Source organism: Erythrolamprus reginae, chromosome 2 (genome assembly GCF_031021105.1).
Source record: "Erythrolamprus reginae isolate rEryReg1 chromosome 2, rEryReg1.hap1, whole genome shotgun sequence".
NCBI classification, from domain to species: domain Eukaryota; kingdom Metazoa; phylum Chordata; class Lepidosauria; order Squamata; family Dipsadidae; genus Erythrolamprus; species Erythrolamprus reginae.
The window spans coordinates 136,945,752-136,963,115 of NC_091951.1; the positions used below are offsets into that span (position 1 = coordinate 136,945,752).

At 37.7% G+C, this 17,364-nt stretch overlaps 1 protein-coding gene and 1 long non-coding RNA gene across 3 annotated transcripts in view; one reads left to right on the forward strand and one right to left on the reverse strand.

The window, feature by feature from the left end:
• LOC139161006 (uncharacterized) overlaps positions 1-17,364 on the forward strand; it is a 34,874-nt gene that overhangs the window by 5,892 nt on the left and 11,618 nt on the right. The window lies entirely within an intron of this gene.
• LOC139161001 (CD209 antigen-like protein C) overlaps positions 6,111-17,364 on the reverse strand; it is a 33,459-nt gene continuing 22,205 nt past the window's right edge. For both annotated transcript variants that reach the window (XM_070739549.1, XM_070739550.1), the window contains exons 6-9: positions 16,139-16,228; positions 14,413-14,588; positions 11,675-11,778; positions 6,111-10,179 (exon numbers count right to left, since the gene is read on the reverse strand). In XM_070739549.1, coding sequence (XP_070595650.1) covers positions 10,047-10,179; positions 11,675-11,778; positions 14,413-14,588; positions 16,139-16,228 — 503 coding nt within the window. In that variant the 3' untranslated portion in view covers positions 6,111-10,046. The remainder of the gene's footprint in view (positions 10,180-11,674; positions 11,779-14,412; positions 14,589-16,138; positions 16,229-17,364) is intronic.

Here is a 17,364-nt window from a genome sequence, read left to right on the forward strand (position 1 = left end):
AGGATATAGTAATCAGCTGTGATTTGTCCCTGTTCAGATCGGTTTTAGAACTGTAGCAGCGGCAGTGGGATGCGCTGTCCACTCACCTAGGATGCTTCTGCACATGCACAGAAGCATCATGCACACATGTAAAACAGTGGCAATCTAATTTAGAATCCACTACTGATAGTAACGAATTACAACTGATGGTGAAACCAATAGTTTACCTATATGAATTAGACAGTTTGAGCCTACTGGTCAGAAAAATGTTTTGCAAATTATTTTAGTTAGTATATCGATGGCAGGCTGACATATTGCACAGCAAAGCACCAGCTTCTAGTTTTAGCTGTATAAGAATGGGCAGGGATCCCCAATCTCTGAGCCATGGCCCAGGGTAGATTCCTCCTGGTTCATTCCAGATCACCCGAACCATCAGCAACCCGCTGGTGACGTGACAATGGTATCATGGATCCGGTTATTATTATTATTATTATTATTTATTGGATTTGTATGCCGCCCCTCTCCGCAAACTCGGTTCTGTTGGTGATAGTCTGTGGGCGCTGCCATCTCTTTTTTTAGAATTTTTGGTGAATTTTTCTGTCTTTGGATGGCTTTTCCTCCTCTTCTACTTGAAAAAAAGCTCTCCCGCCCACCTGCGGGTTAATCCTGAACTTTATTTCTTTGCCCAAAGCACAGCTGACTAGCTCCTCACTGTGTTTCGGGCTCTACTGAGCTAGTGAGCATGTGCAGAAGCAGAAACTGGTGGCGAAGATAAGTGAAACCCACTCCTGCCATGGCCCAATATTGGGCCTTCAGCCATTCATAACCAGGCTGTGTAAATGACAAGCAAGTGCATGCCCATATGCTTCATTTATGGTCCATGAATGCCCACATCCACTGCTTATGTAAATTGCACTTGCCCCCATTCACGTAGAATCAGCCCCTCTCCCACCAACTCCCGGCAGTCTGCAAAGCCATAAATGTTGGGGAATTCTGCTATAGGGCTCAAAAGTAGAAGTATTTTGTGATCAGCCATGCCCATCTCGGAAGACATTTTTTTAAGAGATAAACCTTCACAATAACCTCTGGTAGATCACATGTGACATAGTCTTAAAATATAAATTATTTCCACCACTTTAAAAATATTGATTATTGCTACAGTACAGGGAACACAAACTCTGGCATACTTATTGAAAAATATGTCCTTTTCTTATTCTCTCAAGTAAACCTGTATACAATTGCAACCTAAATGCATCGTAGAAACAGGGAGGAGGGGAATGTTTTGTGCAGTTGTTTAGAACTAGAAACTTAGAGATTAAAAGCATTTTGTGATATACAGTAGTCACAAAATAAATCCAGTTTCCTTTAAGGATGCTGAAATCCTTAATAGTATTTATCTCTAACAGTATTTCCTGTGATTGCAGTTAGAATCTAATTCATAAAATCACAGGGCTGGAAGAGACTTTATATGTCTTCTAGTCCAAGCCTCTGCCCAAAGCAAGGAGTCCATCCAAGACAACGGGTTGTCTAATCCTTTCCTGAAAATCTCCAGTGATGGAACAACTACAACTCTAGAAGGCAAGCTGTTCTTCAGATATCCTTTATAAAAACACTGGCCAGTTCTTAGTAAATATTAAGAATTAGTCATAAGTAAGATCAGAAATCCCCAAACATTTGGCAATTCTGCACATTTTGAGAATCATCTGATACTTCATTCATCTCAAGCACTGAAAATTTCCCTAAAATCCCAAGTATTATATATAGTTTACATCAGTGTTTTTCAACCAGTGTGCCGTGGCACACTAGTGTGCCGCGAGACATGGTCAGGTGTGCCGCGAAGAAGGAAGCTCAGGTTCCGGTCTCGCAACTTTTTGCTGAGAGAGAGTGAGAGAGAGAGAGAGAGAGAAAGAGAAAGAAAGAAAGAGAGAGAGAAAGAGAGTGAGAGAGAAAGCGAGAGAAAGAAAGAGAGAGAGAGGAGAGGAAGGGAGAGAGAGAGAGAGAAATGAGCAAAAAGGGGAGGAAAAAAGAGAAATGAGAAGATGATTGAGACAGAGAATGAGAGGAAAGAGAGAAACAAAAGAGAGAGAGAGAGAAGTGACTCTTGATTTAAAGCATATGATAAAAAGCACCCAAAGAATAAGAGAAAACCCCCCCAGCCCTCACCTGTTTTTGGAAATGGTTCAAGAGTGTGTGTACACACACACACACAAGGGTGGGGAGGAGACAGGGATGGAAAAAGGGAGCAGAGTGTCTTAGGGTGTCATTTTGGTTGCTGGTGTGCCCCAGGATTTAGTAAATGTAAAAAATGTGCCGCGGCTCAAAAAAGGTTGAAAATCACTGGTTTACATAACCCTTGGGAGTGTCTGACATTTTATATTTTTAGTACTGAAAAAATAAATAAAGTACAAACAAAAATGAAAATAATGGGAAAATAAGTGAGGAAAAGTGGAAGAAGAAAATGTGTAGGATAAAAGGGAAAAGAAAAGCATTGACTTCTGAGTCTTTTTGGCACAGTAGAATAAGACAATAACATATAACTTCAACTTTTAATTTTAATATAATAATATATATTAGCTATTTTAATAACAAACCTGCCTAATCAAAACCCAAAATCACATTTCATTTTTTCCATCGCAAACACAAAGTCCAAAAGTGATTTCCAAGTAGAAACAAAATTAATTGTATTTTCTTTAATCAAAGCAGCCAATTTCACCATCTCTGCTGTCAACGACCCTCTGGAACCAGCTCCCCCAAGATATCAGAGTTGCCCCCACCCTCCTTGCCTTTCACAAGCTCCTTAAAACCCACCTCTGTCGTCAGGCATGGGGGAATTGAAATTTTTCCCTTCCCCCTAGGCTTATAGAATTTATACATGGTCTGCTTGTTTGTATGATTGGTCTCTTAAACTGGAGGTTTTTTTAGATTGTTTTTAATATTAGATTTGTTACATTGTCTTCTTTATTGTTGTTAGCCGCCCCGAGTCTTCCGAGAGGGGCGGCATACAAATCTAATAAATAAAAATAAATAAAAATAAACATTTTGAGCCATTTGTCTATTGTGGGATTCAAGGTATTCTTTCATTTCTATGCATAAAATATTCTAGCTACTGTCATCGTATTAAAGTTCCATATTTTTTTTCAAATTCTTTATTCATTTGGCCTAAAAGAAAATGCTCTGGTTTTACTTTAAATTCGCACTAAGAATCTTGAATTCTACTCCAATATTTCAATGCTTTGTTACCATTAATGATAAAAAGTTCCTTATTTACATTTACATTTCCAACATTCATTTGAAGTACCTTTATACATTCTTGAGAACAGAACTTGAATGTCATATATTAGACTGCCTCCCACTCCCCAAGGAAAAAGCGATCGTAGGTAAAATCAGGTATTGCAGAGATGGAATTTTCAGCATGACAGCCACTCATTGGTAACAATGGATAAATGTGACACAGGAAAAAAAGCAGACTACAAATAATCAATTTGGTTAATTCAGTCAAACCAACAATTGCTAACCGCTAACATCAGAAATAAAAATGTGCAATAGGTAAAGTGCCTTTAGGGATTTAGTGCAATATCTACACAGGAATCAGCAGTCTTGCTAATATTCATAACAGATGTGATTGTTTGCTTCTGACTTTTCCCTAACTGTCCCATCCGACATAACTTTTCCCATGCTTATTCACGTTGCATTGAATAAATGTTAATTACTTAATACTTCAGGTGTCCAAAACTGGACCACAGACAATTCTTAAATATCAGTTATACATCTGTTTGATCATCTTTATTAGATATCTTTCAAATATCCAGAATGTCAAAACAAATGTAAAAAATTTTCAGAGCAATTTCTTGTACTTAAAAAAACCAAATATAAATCCAGCAATAAACAACGCTATAGAGCACTGCACCCCAGAACAACTAGACACAAGAACAGTTTTTTCCTGAATGTCATCACTTTGTTAAATAAATAATTCCTTCAGCACTATCAAACTATTTACTAAGTCTGCATTACGAATAATCTCATTGTTCCCATCACCCATCTCCTCCCACTAATGACTGCATGACTGTAACTTTGTTGCTTGTACTGTATCCTTAATTTATATTGACTGGTTCCTAATATGATTTGAATGCTTATTTGTACCTGGACGATCATTAAGTATTGTACCTTATGATTCTTGACAAACCTATCTTTTATTTTAGTACACTGATAGCATAGGCACCAAGACAAATTCCTTGTGTATCCAATCACACTTGGCCAATAAAAAAATTCTATTCTAAGTTTGTCATATACATATGTACCTCTACCTGCTTCTTATGATTTTCTAGAGCTACAAACACCAGGAAAGAAAGGAAAATTGGTAATGGAGTTTCAAATGAACCAAAATAAAAGCTAAAACAATGAACTGAGTATTGGTTTCTATTTTTGCCATTCTTCTGGTGAAATAGAAACTGAAATATTTATTTATTTTATTTTATTTATTTATTTATTAGATTTGTATGCCGCCCCTCTCCATAGACTCGGGGCGGCATACATTATTTCCATAAATAATGTACTTTTACAAGTATATGAAAAAATTGCAACTATACAATTTTTGCTATCATAATCCATTTTTGTGAGACATCTGGAAATATGCCAAGACTACTTCTTGGCAAAAACCACTTGAACATTTTCTTTACCTTCATGTGTGGTTTGTGGTTGTTCTAGTTATGTGTTTTTGCATCTACAGTAGTATCCAGTTATTCATAACAGTCATTAACATCTTGTCCCACACCTTCTTGCAAGTCAACCTCTTATGATGCTTCTTAAATCATGATCTTCAATCTTAGTAGCATATGTACTAGAGTGTCTTTAAGTATGTGCGATCTCACTATGACAGAACCAGCCTCTTGTTTGTTTCTTAGTTAGATTTATACATCTTTCCATGAGAAATTCAAAGGGACATGCACATCACCCGCCTTCAATGAAATTTAACCAATCCTTGTTCTTAACTCTAATCACTACCCTATACAGGTAATCCTTGACTTACAATAGTTCATTTAGTGAACGTTCGAAGTTACAGTGACACTGAAAAATTTGACCTATAACCATTTTCCACAGTTACAACCTTGCAGCATACCCATGATCATGTAATCAAAATTCAAATTCTTGGCAACTAGTTCATATTTATGAGGGTTGCAATGTCCTGGAGTCATATAATCACCTTTTGCAACTCTCTGATGAGCAAAGTCAATGGGGAAGCCAGATTCACTTCACAACCATCTTACTAACTTAGCAAATTCAATAATGCACTTAACAACTGTGCCAAGAAAAGTTGTAAAATGAGGCAGACTCACTTAACAAATGTTTCATATGCCAACAGAAATTTGGAGCTCAATGGTGGTCGTAACTCAAGGACTACAATGGTATTGTAACACTGCTACTCAATGTCCACAGTGAATAGAATGTGCAATATTAATTGTGATTAAAACTTGTACACAAACAATGTGGGGTGCTGGACAAATGCTATGCTGGCATCGAATTCTGGGGGGTTCTAGTTCAAAAATTCTGATAGGCATAAAGTGGATTTAGGTACTAGCTAATTTTTGTTTTAAAATGTGAACAGCTAGATGGCAGCATGACTGCATTTCCTGGTGGTTATGCAACTTCATTGCCCTCAAGTTATTTCGTTATTACTTCTCTCTGGACTTCATACATCAGCCAGTTTTCTACTGCGGGAAAGCAAGAGACAGTTAAGCAAGCATGTGAAACAGACCGGCAATCAAGAAAAACATGATGAGCAAATGAGAATGATTGAGAGATCAATACAGCAAAAGCTTAATGCAGTAAAGAGTGAGAGATGCAAGTAAGTGAGAGATAGATAAGATAGATGGATGGATGGATGATAGGTAGGTAGGTAGGTAGGTAGATAGATAGATAGATAGATAGATAGATAGATAGATAGATAGATAGATAGATAGATAGATAGATAGATAGATAGACATAGTCTGCAAGTTATCCTGGGATCAGTAGTTGCTTCTTATTAATTAATTAATTAGATTTGTATGCTGCTCCTTTCTGTAGACTCTTGTTAAAATAGAAAAGATTTGTTGGGAATAATTTGTTCCATAGGTTGGAGTAATGAAAACCACACCTTTTATTTGAAGTAAACTATTTTATTAAATGCACAGTGTTGGAGGCAAGCAACAACTCAACCTACCTGGTTGACAACGAAAGCTTCACATGCATACAGAGTCAAGTTGCAAATTCATAATATATGAGAAAACGTTTTACAAAGGTTGAGTGTTCTACAAAGGCTGATTGATTGATTGATTGATTGATTGATTGATTGATTGGTTGGTTGGATTTGTATGCCGCCCCTCTCCGTGGACTCGGGGCAGCTAACAACAGTGATAAAAACAGCATGTAACAATCCAATACTAAAACAACTAAAAAACCCTTATTATAAAACCAAGCATACATACAAACATACCATGCATAAATTGTAGAAGCCTAGGAGGAAAGAATATCTCAGTTCCCCCATTCCTGACGGCAGAGGTGGGTTTTAAGGAGCTTACGAAAGGCAAGGAGGATGGGGGCAATTCTAATCTCTGGGGGGAGTTGGTTCCAGAGGGCTGGGGCTGCCACAGAGAAGGCTCTTCCCCTGTGTCCCGCCAAACGACATTGTTTAGTCGACGGGACTCGGAGAAGGCCCACTCTGTGGGACATAACTGGTCGCTGGGATTCGTGTGGCAGAAGGCGGTCCCGGATATAATCTGGTCCAGTGCCATGAAGGGCTTTATAGGTCATAACCAACACTGATATAATTAATTTTACTTGCTTATCACTAATTCTTGCTTCTACTCCTTGTCTAGCAAGCTTATCCCACATCCTTGTTTGTTCCCAGCTCAAGCAACTGCAACTAGACTTTGTGGGTTGGGGAAGCACAGCATTGCTCAGGCTAATAATAACCATTCTTCCTTCATGTTTTTTACTACGCTTTACAGGTAAGCCTCCACTTACCACAACCATGGGTCTAGCCAACTACGAAAATCCACCTCTTACCCTAATCATCCCACACTAGGGAGAACAATTGGTGAATATGTCAACCTGCCAGAAAATCTACCACTCATCGTACCTTATCTTATCCTGTAGTAAACTCTCAGGATACACAATCCTCATTACCAAAGGTACATTAGGGATTGACTATTAAAACAGAGCAAATTATGCTGGTATCTGTACAGTTCAAAGATTAGAAGGAAATATATTAAATTGGACAACTTGATATGCCCAGAGACTGTTGCTGCTTTTAGCTCTAGTAGGTTACAAGATATTTAAACATACCAAATTATTGATCATGATACCTGGTTTATCTAGAATTCGGTAATAGATCATGGAGCTATTACCCAGTTGGTTTCTTGGAGTGCTTCCTAGAGATACCTGGTTTTTAATTAAGGATATAAATCTAGAAAACCTCTTTAGAGTAGGAAAGTTATGTAAAACTGCATTCCAGAGACTTGGTTGTGGAACCGACAAGAATGGTTTTGATTCAGGAGTGAACTTAGAACGCCTGATAAATTCATCCTGTGCCTGGAAGCCTGGAAATGCCAACTGTCATATTTTGTTTTTCAATATACCTTCAAAGATTAAATATTTCTATATGATATACTACAGTTACAGTACTTATTTAGGTTATGTGGAATAAAAATGCAATTAACTAAAATCTTCATGTTTCATAAAACTGGAATGGCACTGTGGGGAACATATTGTTCTATGACAATGCTGTTAAACACACTAGTTTTATAGCAGAGTCTCTCCCAATACTGCTTATTTCCAAATAAGTAGAACACTTTTACTTAGGAGTTAGTTTTATAGAACTAAGATTTAGTTCTAAGTAAATATATGTGAGAATACTGTACATTGATGTGGCATGAACCTTTGTTACATAAAGATGATACTCTTTAAATAAACTCACAGATTAGTTGAATGTCCTTTTTTGTCAAATGTAAAGTAAAAACTAAAAGATTAATTTAAAAATACCACCAAAGGATTTGGTAGTACTGAATGAAACTATTAAGTAGTACTGCATTAAACTATTGAGAAAAAAATAGTTTCCGAATATGCTTAGAGAAAGCATAAGGAGAGCAAACCTGACTATAAAGAAAAAAATCAAATGACTTGAATGTTTCCCATGCAAAATTATGAAAACATTCATCCAGTGGGGATTTTGAAAGCAATTTTGCTTTTTCCCCTCAAAACCAACAGCAAAGTATCTTGCCGCTGAGCTGCTATCTATGCAGAGGGAAAAAAACATAATAGCATGTTTAAACTATAATAATTACTCCCTTTCATTGTTATTGTTTTGATTTGCATTATTTTCTAAAGACTTCCTTAAAAAGGAATAGATTGATGATTACTACTATTTGAGAGTAGAGTAGAGCTGAGAGTTGCAAATTTAGTACTGTACAACTGCTTTTCTTTTGGGTTTGCCTTTACATCAACCTTCCCCCATAAGTATGTCATTTATTGAATTCCCCAGTCTGCAACACCACTGCAGAGAATTTTGGAAGCTAAAGTCTACAGATCTGCAAGGCGCCCATGTTGACAACAAGTGCTTCACAATATTGCTGCTTCTTTTTCTGTCTTGAGAATATATTTAAGCAGGCACCTCCAAAAATTGCATCTTGCATTCCCCACTCCACTTTCACTACCAGCTTGCAATTGAGCCTGAGAATCAGTGAGCGCTTGTGTGAGTGAAGTAGAAGAAGCAGGGTATGTAGATGCTAGGGGAATGCTAGGGCAGATCTCAAGAAAATCTATGTGACCGTAGAGGCTAAAAGTTAAATAATTAAGGAGGAGGCAATGAAGGGCTGCAAATTTTTTTAATACCACGCTGTGGGCATGGCTTATTTTGAGAGTGTGCCTTGGCAGCCATGTGACCAGGTGGGAGTAGCTTGACAATCATGTGACCGTGGGTGGCTTAAAGGTCATGTGACTGGCTTAAAGTGGCCAACTTGACGGCACTCATGTCAAGAGTTTGGGTTAGAGTTAGGGTGCCTGGCCTCTCCTTGCCTCAAAGAGATACAATTTCCTTACCTATTTACTATTACTGAACATCCAAAATATATTATTTAATTCTATGTATATATGTCATATGTGTTCCTACATATTACACACAGGCACACAAAAATATACATTATCTACTATATAAACTGTATGTGTAGGTATACACACACACAGAGCTTTTCTAAAATTAGAAAAATAGAAAAAATAGAAAAAATATACCCAGAGCCCAGAAGAGGGAAAAAAAGAACAAAAATATTAAAAATTATCTATTGGTTCTGCATATCTGACCAAAAGTTTTCTACCGGTTCTGCATACCTGACCATACCCATAGGAACCCATAACTGGGAGGAGTGGAAACCTGCACTGCTTAAAATCTTAAATATTTCACACACAATTAAAACTCAAGTTTGAAAAAAAAGCTTTTTGAGTAGCTTTTTTGAGTCATGCTACTCAAGCTTTTTGAGTAGCATGACTATTTCAAGTTCTAAATGTTTTCTCCTAGTTTTTATACAAGGAATCATATTTTCTGATTATTAACTATGAGGGGATTTTTTCCTGAAATTAATGGGTTCGTTGCCTTGACTATTATCATGTGACATTCATGAATAATTAGGATTGTAGCTGCACCATTTTAAAAACACATAAGTTCTATGTCAGAGTGCCCCAATATTATAGGCCACTGGAGGGCAGAACTGACAATGTTTCTATGGACCAAAGTGCCTACTATATTAATACGTGAATTTAACATGTCTAACTTTTGAAGTTTATGAAGGAACTAGAGGAAAGTATATCTGTTGCTCTGGCCCAAGTTTTATATGGATGATTATGTGAATTATAAGAAAACATGGATCAGCTGCAGAGAAGGAACGATTTCATCAGTTATTTATCTATACATTTTGATATGGGAAAATATGGAATTTTGCGTGGCAGTATGAATGATAACTTCTGTCCGGTTACTTAGCATCTTCAGTACATAACTAATTATGTAAATCCTGTATCAGGTACACACAACTAAAAGAATTGTTTCAGCAGGGCAGTTTCTTTTGACAAATCCACCTCTTGTGAGCAGAACACACAGCAGATGCCCATGTCCCAATGGGATGCATGATCCCACAGTGCTTATGCTCATCCTTGGTTGGCTCGCCTCGATCCCAAAAACTAGAAAGAAAATAACAGAGAGTATTTAATATTAACATGAAATCTTCTATATTTTCTATGAGTTTGCTATATTATTCATGCATTCTACCTTGAGATTGTGACCTAGTTTTTTTTTTCACCTTCATCTTAAAATAATTGTTATCATGGCATTAATGACGTATGGAATAGAATATAAATGGTGTCATCTATATGGATGAGTTTACTAATTATGTAGCTGGTGTGGCCTGAGAACCTTTTCCTACTCTGCAGTTCTGGGCAGGGGAAGGAATATTCAGCAACTAAGGAGTATTGCCCACTTTTCTCTCACGAGTCAAGGTGACAAAAGAGAAATATGGGCATTTACAATTTTTACCTGGTTTCTAAAATCAAACAAAAATGGTCAACACATGAGAAATTTGGTGAATGTGATGTACACAAACTTACTGAACCTCATCTAACTGAAAGATAGGGTTTGCTTTACTGGGAAGAAATTGATTTTATCAAGTATGGGAAATAATGAGGGCACCTAAGACCAAATCAAATCCAAAAACACTAGAGAAATTTTGGAAGCTTGGCATTCAGACAGATCAGTTGTCAAGAAACACATAGAAATAAAATATACACAATATAAAACTAAGAAAAGGGGGGGGGGCAAACATATCCACTCCAGCAACCACCATCCACAAAAGCATTGATTAACACTGATAAACAAGCACATCCCCTACTAACACACACACACACGCACAAGGAACAAATCTCATAGGCACTAGATGATGTTACCTAGTTGGTTAATGAAATCTCTGCCGGCAAATAATCAAATTTAGAGAGCACCAATTAGTTCACTGTGTTTAATTTGCAGCCATTTTGTGGTTCCATTCTATAAGATTATTCAAACAGACTAGACATGATGCTCATTTGAACCGAAAGATACAAACTCATTCAAAAGAAACAGATATTTTTGATAGTCCCATTCCAGTCACTCAATCTTTCACCTTGACTTGTTATTTTGTCTTCACTGGTGAAACACTTTTCTGGGTCAAGAAGACTATACCATGTTATCTTGTTGTTACCTGTAGGCATTTTGCTATCTTTGCTGAACAACCAGTATACTAATTATTTTCCTATTTGTTTTGAATATTTCTAATTGCGCACTTATTATAATTCTGGACAGTTTTCAACAACCAGGACTCATTCTGAGCATTAGCATTCACACACCACCTCTGCAGTTCCTCATTACTCATATTCTTTCCATCTCCTTTATAAATCCTTTTCTAAAAAGTTGTGTAGCCCCAAGTTTCCCCCTGTTCTATATTTTTTCCTCATGGGGATTGTGTCCAAATGTATTTTTAAGTTCTCTTTTTTTTAAGAAACCCCCACACATTTGAGCTCCCTTTTTTTCATAAATGTCCAATTCTTTGTAATCCTACTATTTTTTTTTCCTGAGCTTATTAAAAATTTGTTTTCTGAAACGAGGCTTAAAAAAGAAAGCAAAGAAAAACATCCAAAATATATTCACCTTGTTTCAACTTGCATACCACTTCCTTTCCACTTCCACTGTCCTTCTAAATCACTTATACCCAACCAATAGTCAACTTTATGGATGTTTTTTCTCAGAAAATCCTGAAACAAAAAAGAATAGGCCAATCAGCTTGACATAAATACTTTTGACAGCTTGACAAAAAATTCTGGAAATGTTAAGTGTAGGATTTGTGAGCACCTAAAATGAGCAAGGTAATTACTATAAGCCAACATAAATTTGTCAAAAACAGATTGTGCCAGAGGAACCGTATATCCCTAAACATGTGGACATAGTAAGGCATTTGAAAAAGCAGAATACATATTATTTCTTGATAAGGTGGAAAAATATGGGATAGGCCCTACCACCACCAGATGTATTCATAATTGGCAGACCAACCACATCCAGCATTCCTTAATGGAATTACATCAACATGAAAGGAAGTCTATGCAGTGGGGTACATTAAGGTTCTGTCTTGGGCTCAATGCTCTTCAACATCTTCATAAATGATCTGGACAGGGGAATACTGTAGAAGGGATCTCACCAGATTTGCAAATGCCACCAAGCTGGGTGGATTTTGTTAACACTTTGGAAGACAGGCTCAAAATTCAGAAGGATCTTCACAGAGTTGAGCATCCAACAAGATGCTTTTCAGTGTGAGAAAAGTAAGTTCTGCACTTAGGCAGGAAAAACACCTGCCAAAAAGCCAATGCAAGCCTGGGCTGCATCAACAGAGGGATAACATCAAGTGATAATGCTGATTTAGATGCTGCAAGGTGGGGGGGTTGCAGTATAGGGGATTGACTCCAAAACACCAAAGGGCAGAACAAGATGTAATGGATGTAAGCTTTTTCCTTCACTGTGGTGACTCCTCGGTTTGGCTGAAGCTGAGTTGATCTGGCCGGGGCAAAGCGCCCCCTTTTGCCTTACCGCGCCCAGATGCTCTGGGAGGCAACCTCGTGCCAGGTGTGTGGGAGGCAGCGTGAGGGAGTCACCACAGCAAAGTGGTTTATTCCCTCTCTAAGCGCCCAGAGAAAGGAAAACGCTCCGTTTGCTCTGGGCTGCCAAAGCCTCCATAAGCGCCCACAGAAAGGCTCCTCTGGCAACCCAGAAAAGCCCGAGATGGCCAGGATTAAAGAGGGAATGGCAGGAAACTGGCCGGGCCGTCATGCCGCTCTCAAATTTCCTGGTAAATTTTTCCAGGCTCGTGTTCTTCAGTAGAAAATGGTTCTTAAGAAGAGAAAAAAAATCTTGAACACCCAATTCTTATCTAGAAAAGTTCTTAAGTAGAGGCATTCTTAAGTATAGGTACCACTGTATAAAACTGTTGGCAGCAATATGAAGAACTTTAAGGGGAAAAAGATTTCTCAGTTTCTATTAAAATGATTACAGAAGGACCAAACATAACTCTTTGAATGCTGTCTTTGTGAAAGAGCATAAATGAATGCTTCTCAAAATGAATAGCAAATATTGTATAGATGTTTGTATTAAAGATATGTGGGAGATAGCAAATGAAACAATCCCAGAACATTTTAACATTTTAACAGTTAACGTCAGTACTTGAACCAGATCAGGAAATGGACTGGATACATGTGGTATATATGGCAAAAATCAATACTATCATATTACTCACAATTAACACTTGCTAAAACTAGACCTACTGAGGTGTCTGGGTTGTTTTACAATGAGCCACTTTAAAGTTGCCTGTAAGAGTATTTAATATAATTCAATATAATGCTTAATTCTTCTAAACAATGAAAAAGCCTGAAGATCCAATGCCCAAGAGGGTTTCCAGGCCTGACATAGAAATGGTTCCATAATGTAAATTCAAAAATATCTTCCCGTTTTCATTGACTTTATTACTGTTTGTAAGAGTGAAAAGGCATTTCTGGCTGAAGAGAAAATTCCGTCTTTTTATTTTTTTAAAAGAATTGAAATATTTCTAATTATATCCTTCAAATAAATACCAGTAGCACTATTCAGAAGTATCTATATCTGTATAAATGGGCTGCTGGAACAAACCATACACAGATGAGACAAGAGAACCTGGAAATGTTGGAATGCTACTAAAGTAGCAGACCTAATGAGCGAGGATATATGAAATATATATCCCAGGGACCCAGGGGAAGAGCCTTCTCTGTGGCGGCCCCGGCCCTCTGGAACCAACTCCCCCCAGAGATTAGAATTGCCCCCACCCTCCTTGCCTTTCGTAAGCTACTTAAAACCCACCTCTGCCGCCAGGCATGGGGGAATTGAGATACTCTTTCCCCTAGGCCTCTACAATTTTGTGCATGGTATATGTGTATGTATGTTTGGTTTTTATAATAATGGGTTTTTAACTGTTTTTAGTATTGGATTGTTATTATATGCTGTTTTATTACTGTTGTTAGCTGCCCCGAGTGCACGGAGAGGGGCGGCATATAAATCCAATGAATGAATGAATGAATGAATGAATGAATGAATGAATGAATGAATGAATGAATAAATAAATAAGACCTAATGAGAGAGGATATATGAAATACAGTATATAAGAGAAAAACAACAGGATGTGCAGCCAACAGGTGAAGCTGGAATATCACTACAATCCCCTCCATTACAGAATCACAGATGCTGAAAATGCACCAGGGCCTGAAGAAGGAAGTAGAGAAGGGTGTGGAAAGTAAAAGCCAATGTGGTCTCAGTGCAATAGGAATGCTTGGGGCTGTGACTTCTAAATTCAGCTATATAGGAGGACTTACCTGTTCCTCATCAGATGAAATGCTAACCAGATATCCCTCACGATTAATACAATTCAACAGGGCATTAGTCCAGTTTGTCTTTTGAATTGAAAAGTAATAACAGTCTTTCCTGTGACGTTTCCAACTGAAGGGACACGAAGGAACAGTTGTGATGTTTCCTTGGCTGCAGACAGGTTCTACAAGCAAATACGATAGGAACCATATTAGTCTGCAATAGTATTTAGAAATTGCTGAGACCATATAGGCCATATGAAATTAACAGTTTAAGTTAAAAGATCACATACAGTACTGTGCAAAAGTCTTAGTCCACTGCCCGTTTTGTCATTTTAGATAAATTGTAGCGACCATCCATCAGCAGCGGGTTGCACTTACCCGCAAAGAGGATGCACTGCATGTGCATTTGGCCATGCCGGCATGCACAGAGTTTTGGCATGCACATAATTTTGGTGATTTTTCCTTTCTATGCATGCGCAGAAGCAAAAAATTGCCAAAATCTCATGAGCGTTCCCTCGCAAGATTTTGCTTCTGCACATGCGCAGGAAGCAAAAGAGCTGAAAATTTCAGGAAAAAAGATGGTGCCATCCAACAGATTGCCACCAGAGCGATTATGTGCAAATTAAGCAATCTGGCAGCCGCCACCGGAACAGAGCTTCTTAGCACACCAGTACGAACCCACCACTGCTGTCCATGATTATTTTATCTGGCTTGAATACCACATCTTTAATATTCCATTTGTTGATTTCCCTTGAGCCTTGGGTGATAGAAAAGTATGCTTTTATGTCTGTTAAATTCTGTGATCTTTGATAATTTGACTTGAATGATATACAGTAATTGAAAGTTGGTCTTATTAACAAGCTTCCAATAAATTACACCCGTATATAATTGTCTCTAAGTGGTGGGTTGCTCCCGGTTCAGCCCAGTTCTAAGAACTGGTAATGGCGGCAGTGAGAAGCTGCACCCACCCACCTGGGATCGCACAAGCGCACGCACAAGCCTAGTAAAAGGTTTTGGAACCCACTACTGCAGTACTGTATGTAATGCTCAAGCATATGTTGCACAAATCTGGTGTAACAAAACGTTTTGCACAGCAGTCATTTTGGCATGAAATAGTATGATAGGTACTGTACTGGGATTAGAAATAACACTACTTAGGGTTTCATTTAAGTTTATGGGAGTCAGATGAGTGCTGTTGTTCAAATGTAAGGGATGGTCACACTAAATCCTTGCCATAGTAGTCTACGGAAGCTGTTTTTTCTGCTTTTTCCTGTTTTTGAATACTGTATACAAATTTCCTGCATTTTCTGGTTGCATTTTGATAAGGAGACTAAGACACATACATCTTTATACAGCTTTGAAATACATAATGGACAGCACCCATGTGGAAGCTTGAGCTGCCTGAAAGAACCCCAAGGACCTACAAATAATGCATGAAAAGAGCAGTGCTAATCAACTCTGCTCTCCATATTCCTAAAAGCCTACTAGACAACTTCACAGTGTAAGTTGAAATTAATGCTTACTTAATAGATTTCAGCTGTTCAGAACAGAACCTGGATGGTACTTTCCCAATACAATGTTAACCAGCAAGGGGAACTTTGTGGCAGAAAATATGTTTGTTGTATGCATTTTCCTTGCCTTGCTATTTCTGATATTCACATTTTCCAACCAGGATGAACCACTTCCCATTTAGAAAAATCCAGATCTGGAACTTTTTTTAAAGTTGTCTTACCTAAAATGTCCTCAGTTTCAGTGAACATGTTATTTGAGTTTTGTTGAAGCTTCAGTTGTGTTGTTTTAATGTAATCCAGGTCTTTCCTCACTAAAAGACAAATCAAAATGCTGACAAAAATATCATGAGAAAGGTCATCTATTGCTCAGGTCAATAATATGGTCAAGAATTCCTGAGCTGTCTCCAACTCTGGTCTAACCAAAAGCAGATTGAAATCCCCCAACATACACCTGGGAAACTCCACCACTAGAATCAAGCACGTTTTATAGGGAGGTTGCTCCGTAGCAGAGAGTTTAATATACAAATAGCAAATCCATCTGATCTCTATGGCCCAGCTTCCCAGAGCGCCAAATCCAGTTATCTATGAAACAGAGACCTGGAAGGTCTCCTGCATGACAGTGGCCATACCCCTATTTCTACCCTTGGCTGATGTCATGCTTGAAAAGTGGGCCACATTTCTGAGAGGGTGGCTCCCATATGCATCCAGCCAGATCTCCGTGATATATGCCAAGTTGATACTGTCATCCATGATTATATTGCATCATGGATAAGAATAGAATAGAATTCTTTATTGGCCAAGTGTGATTGGGCACACAAGGAATTTGTCTTTGGTGCATAGCCACTTATCCATGTTTGCCAATCTAATGCGCTCTTCAATGCTAATACAGTTTTATTGTGACTGAAATGATGCTGATGTACATGTATATCACCAGATGGAAAACTAAAAAAAACAAACAAAGCAAAATAGCTTAATTATAACAACAAATATGTGGCTATACACTCCTGGGAACAGATCATGAACTGCTCTTGAGTAAGTTCCAATTCAAATTAAAGTAAAAGAACAAAGCCAATCAGTTTCCCCTATGTGATCTGAAGCATATTCCCATCATTTTCTAAGAGATCATCAGGAATCACTTTGAAGTCCTGAACCTAATTAATATGAAAGCAAAATATGTATGGAATGAAGTCAAAGATGTTGTTAAAGATGCACATGAAAAGAGACTGCCAAAGATCACAAAACAAAATAAACTTAATGTTAGATACAAACAATAAAATTTGTGAAGAAGAAAAGAGAAGTCAAGCCCAAGAATTGCAAAGATCTCAGGAGTGATCTATAAAGTCACCAAAGGTGTAGGAAAACATGGGGCAACTTATCCCAAAAATCTACAAATTCAGAATACTATATTATTTCAAATTGGTATGTTAAAAGAATGTCATTGAACCCA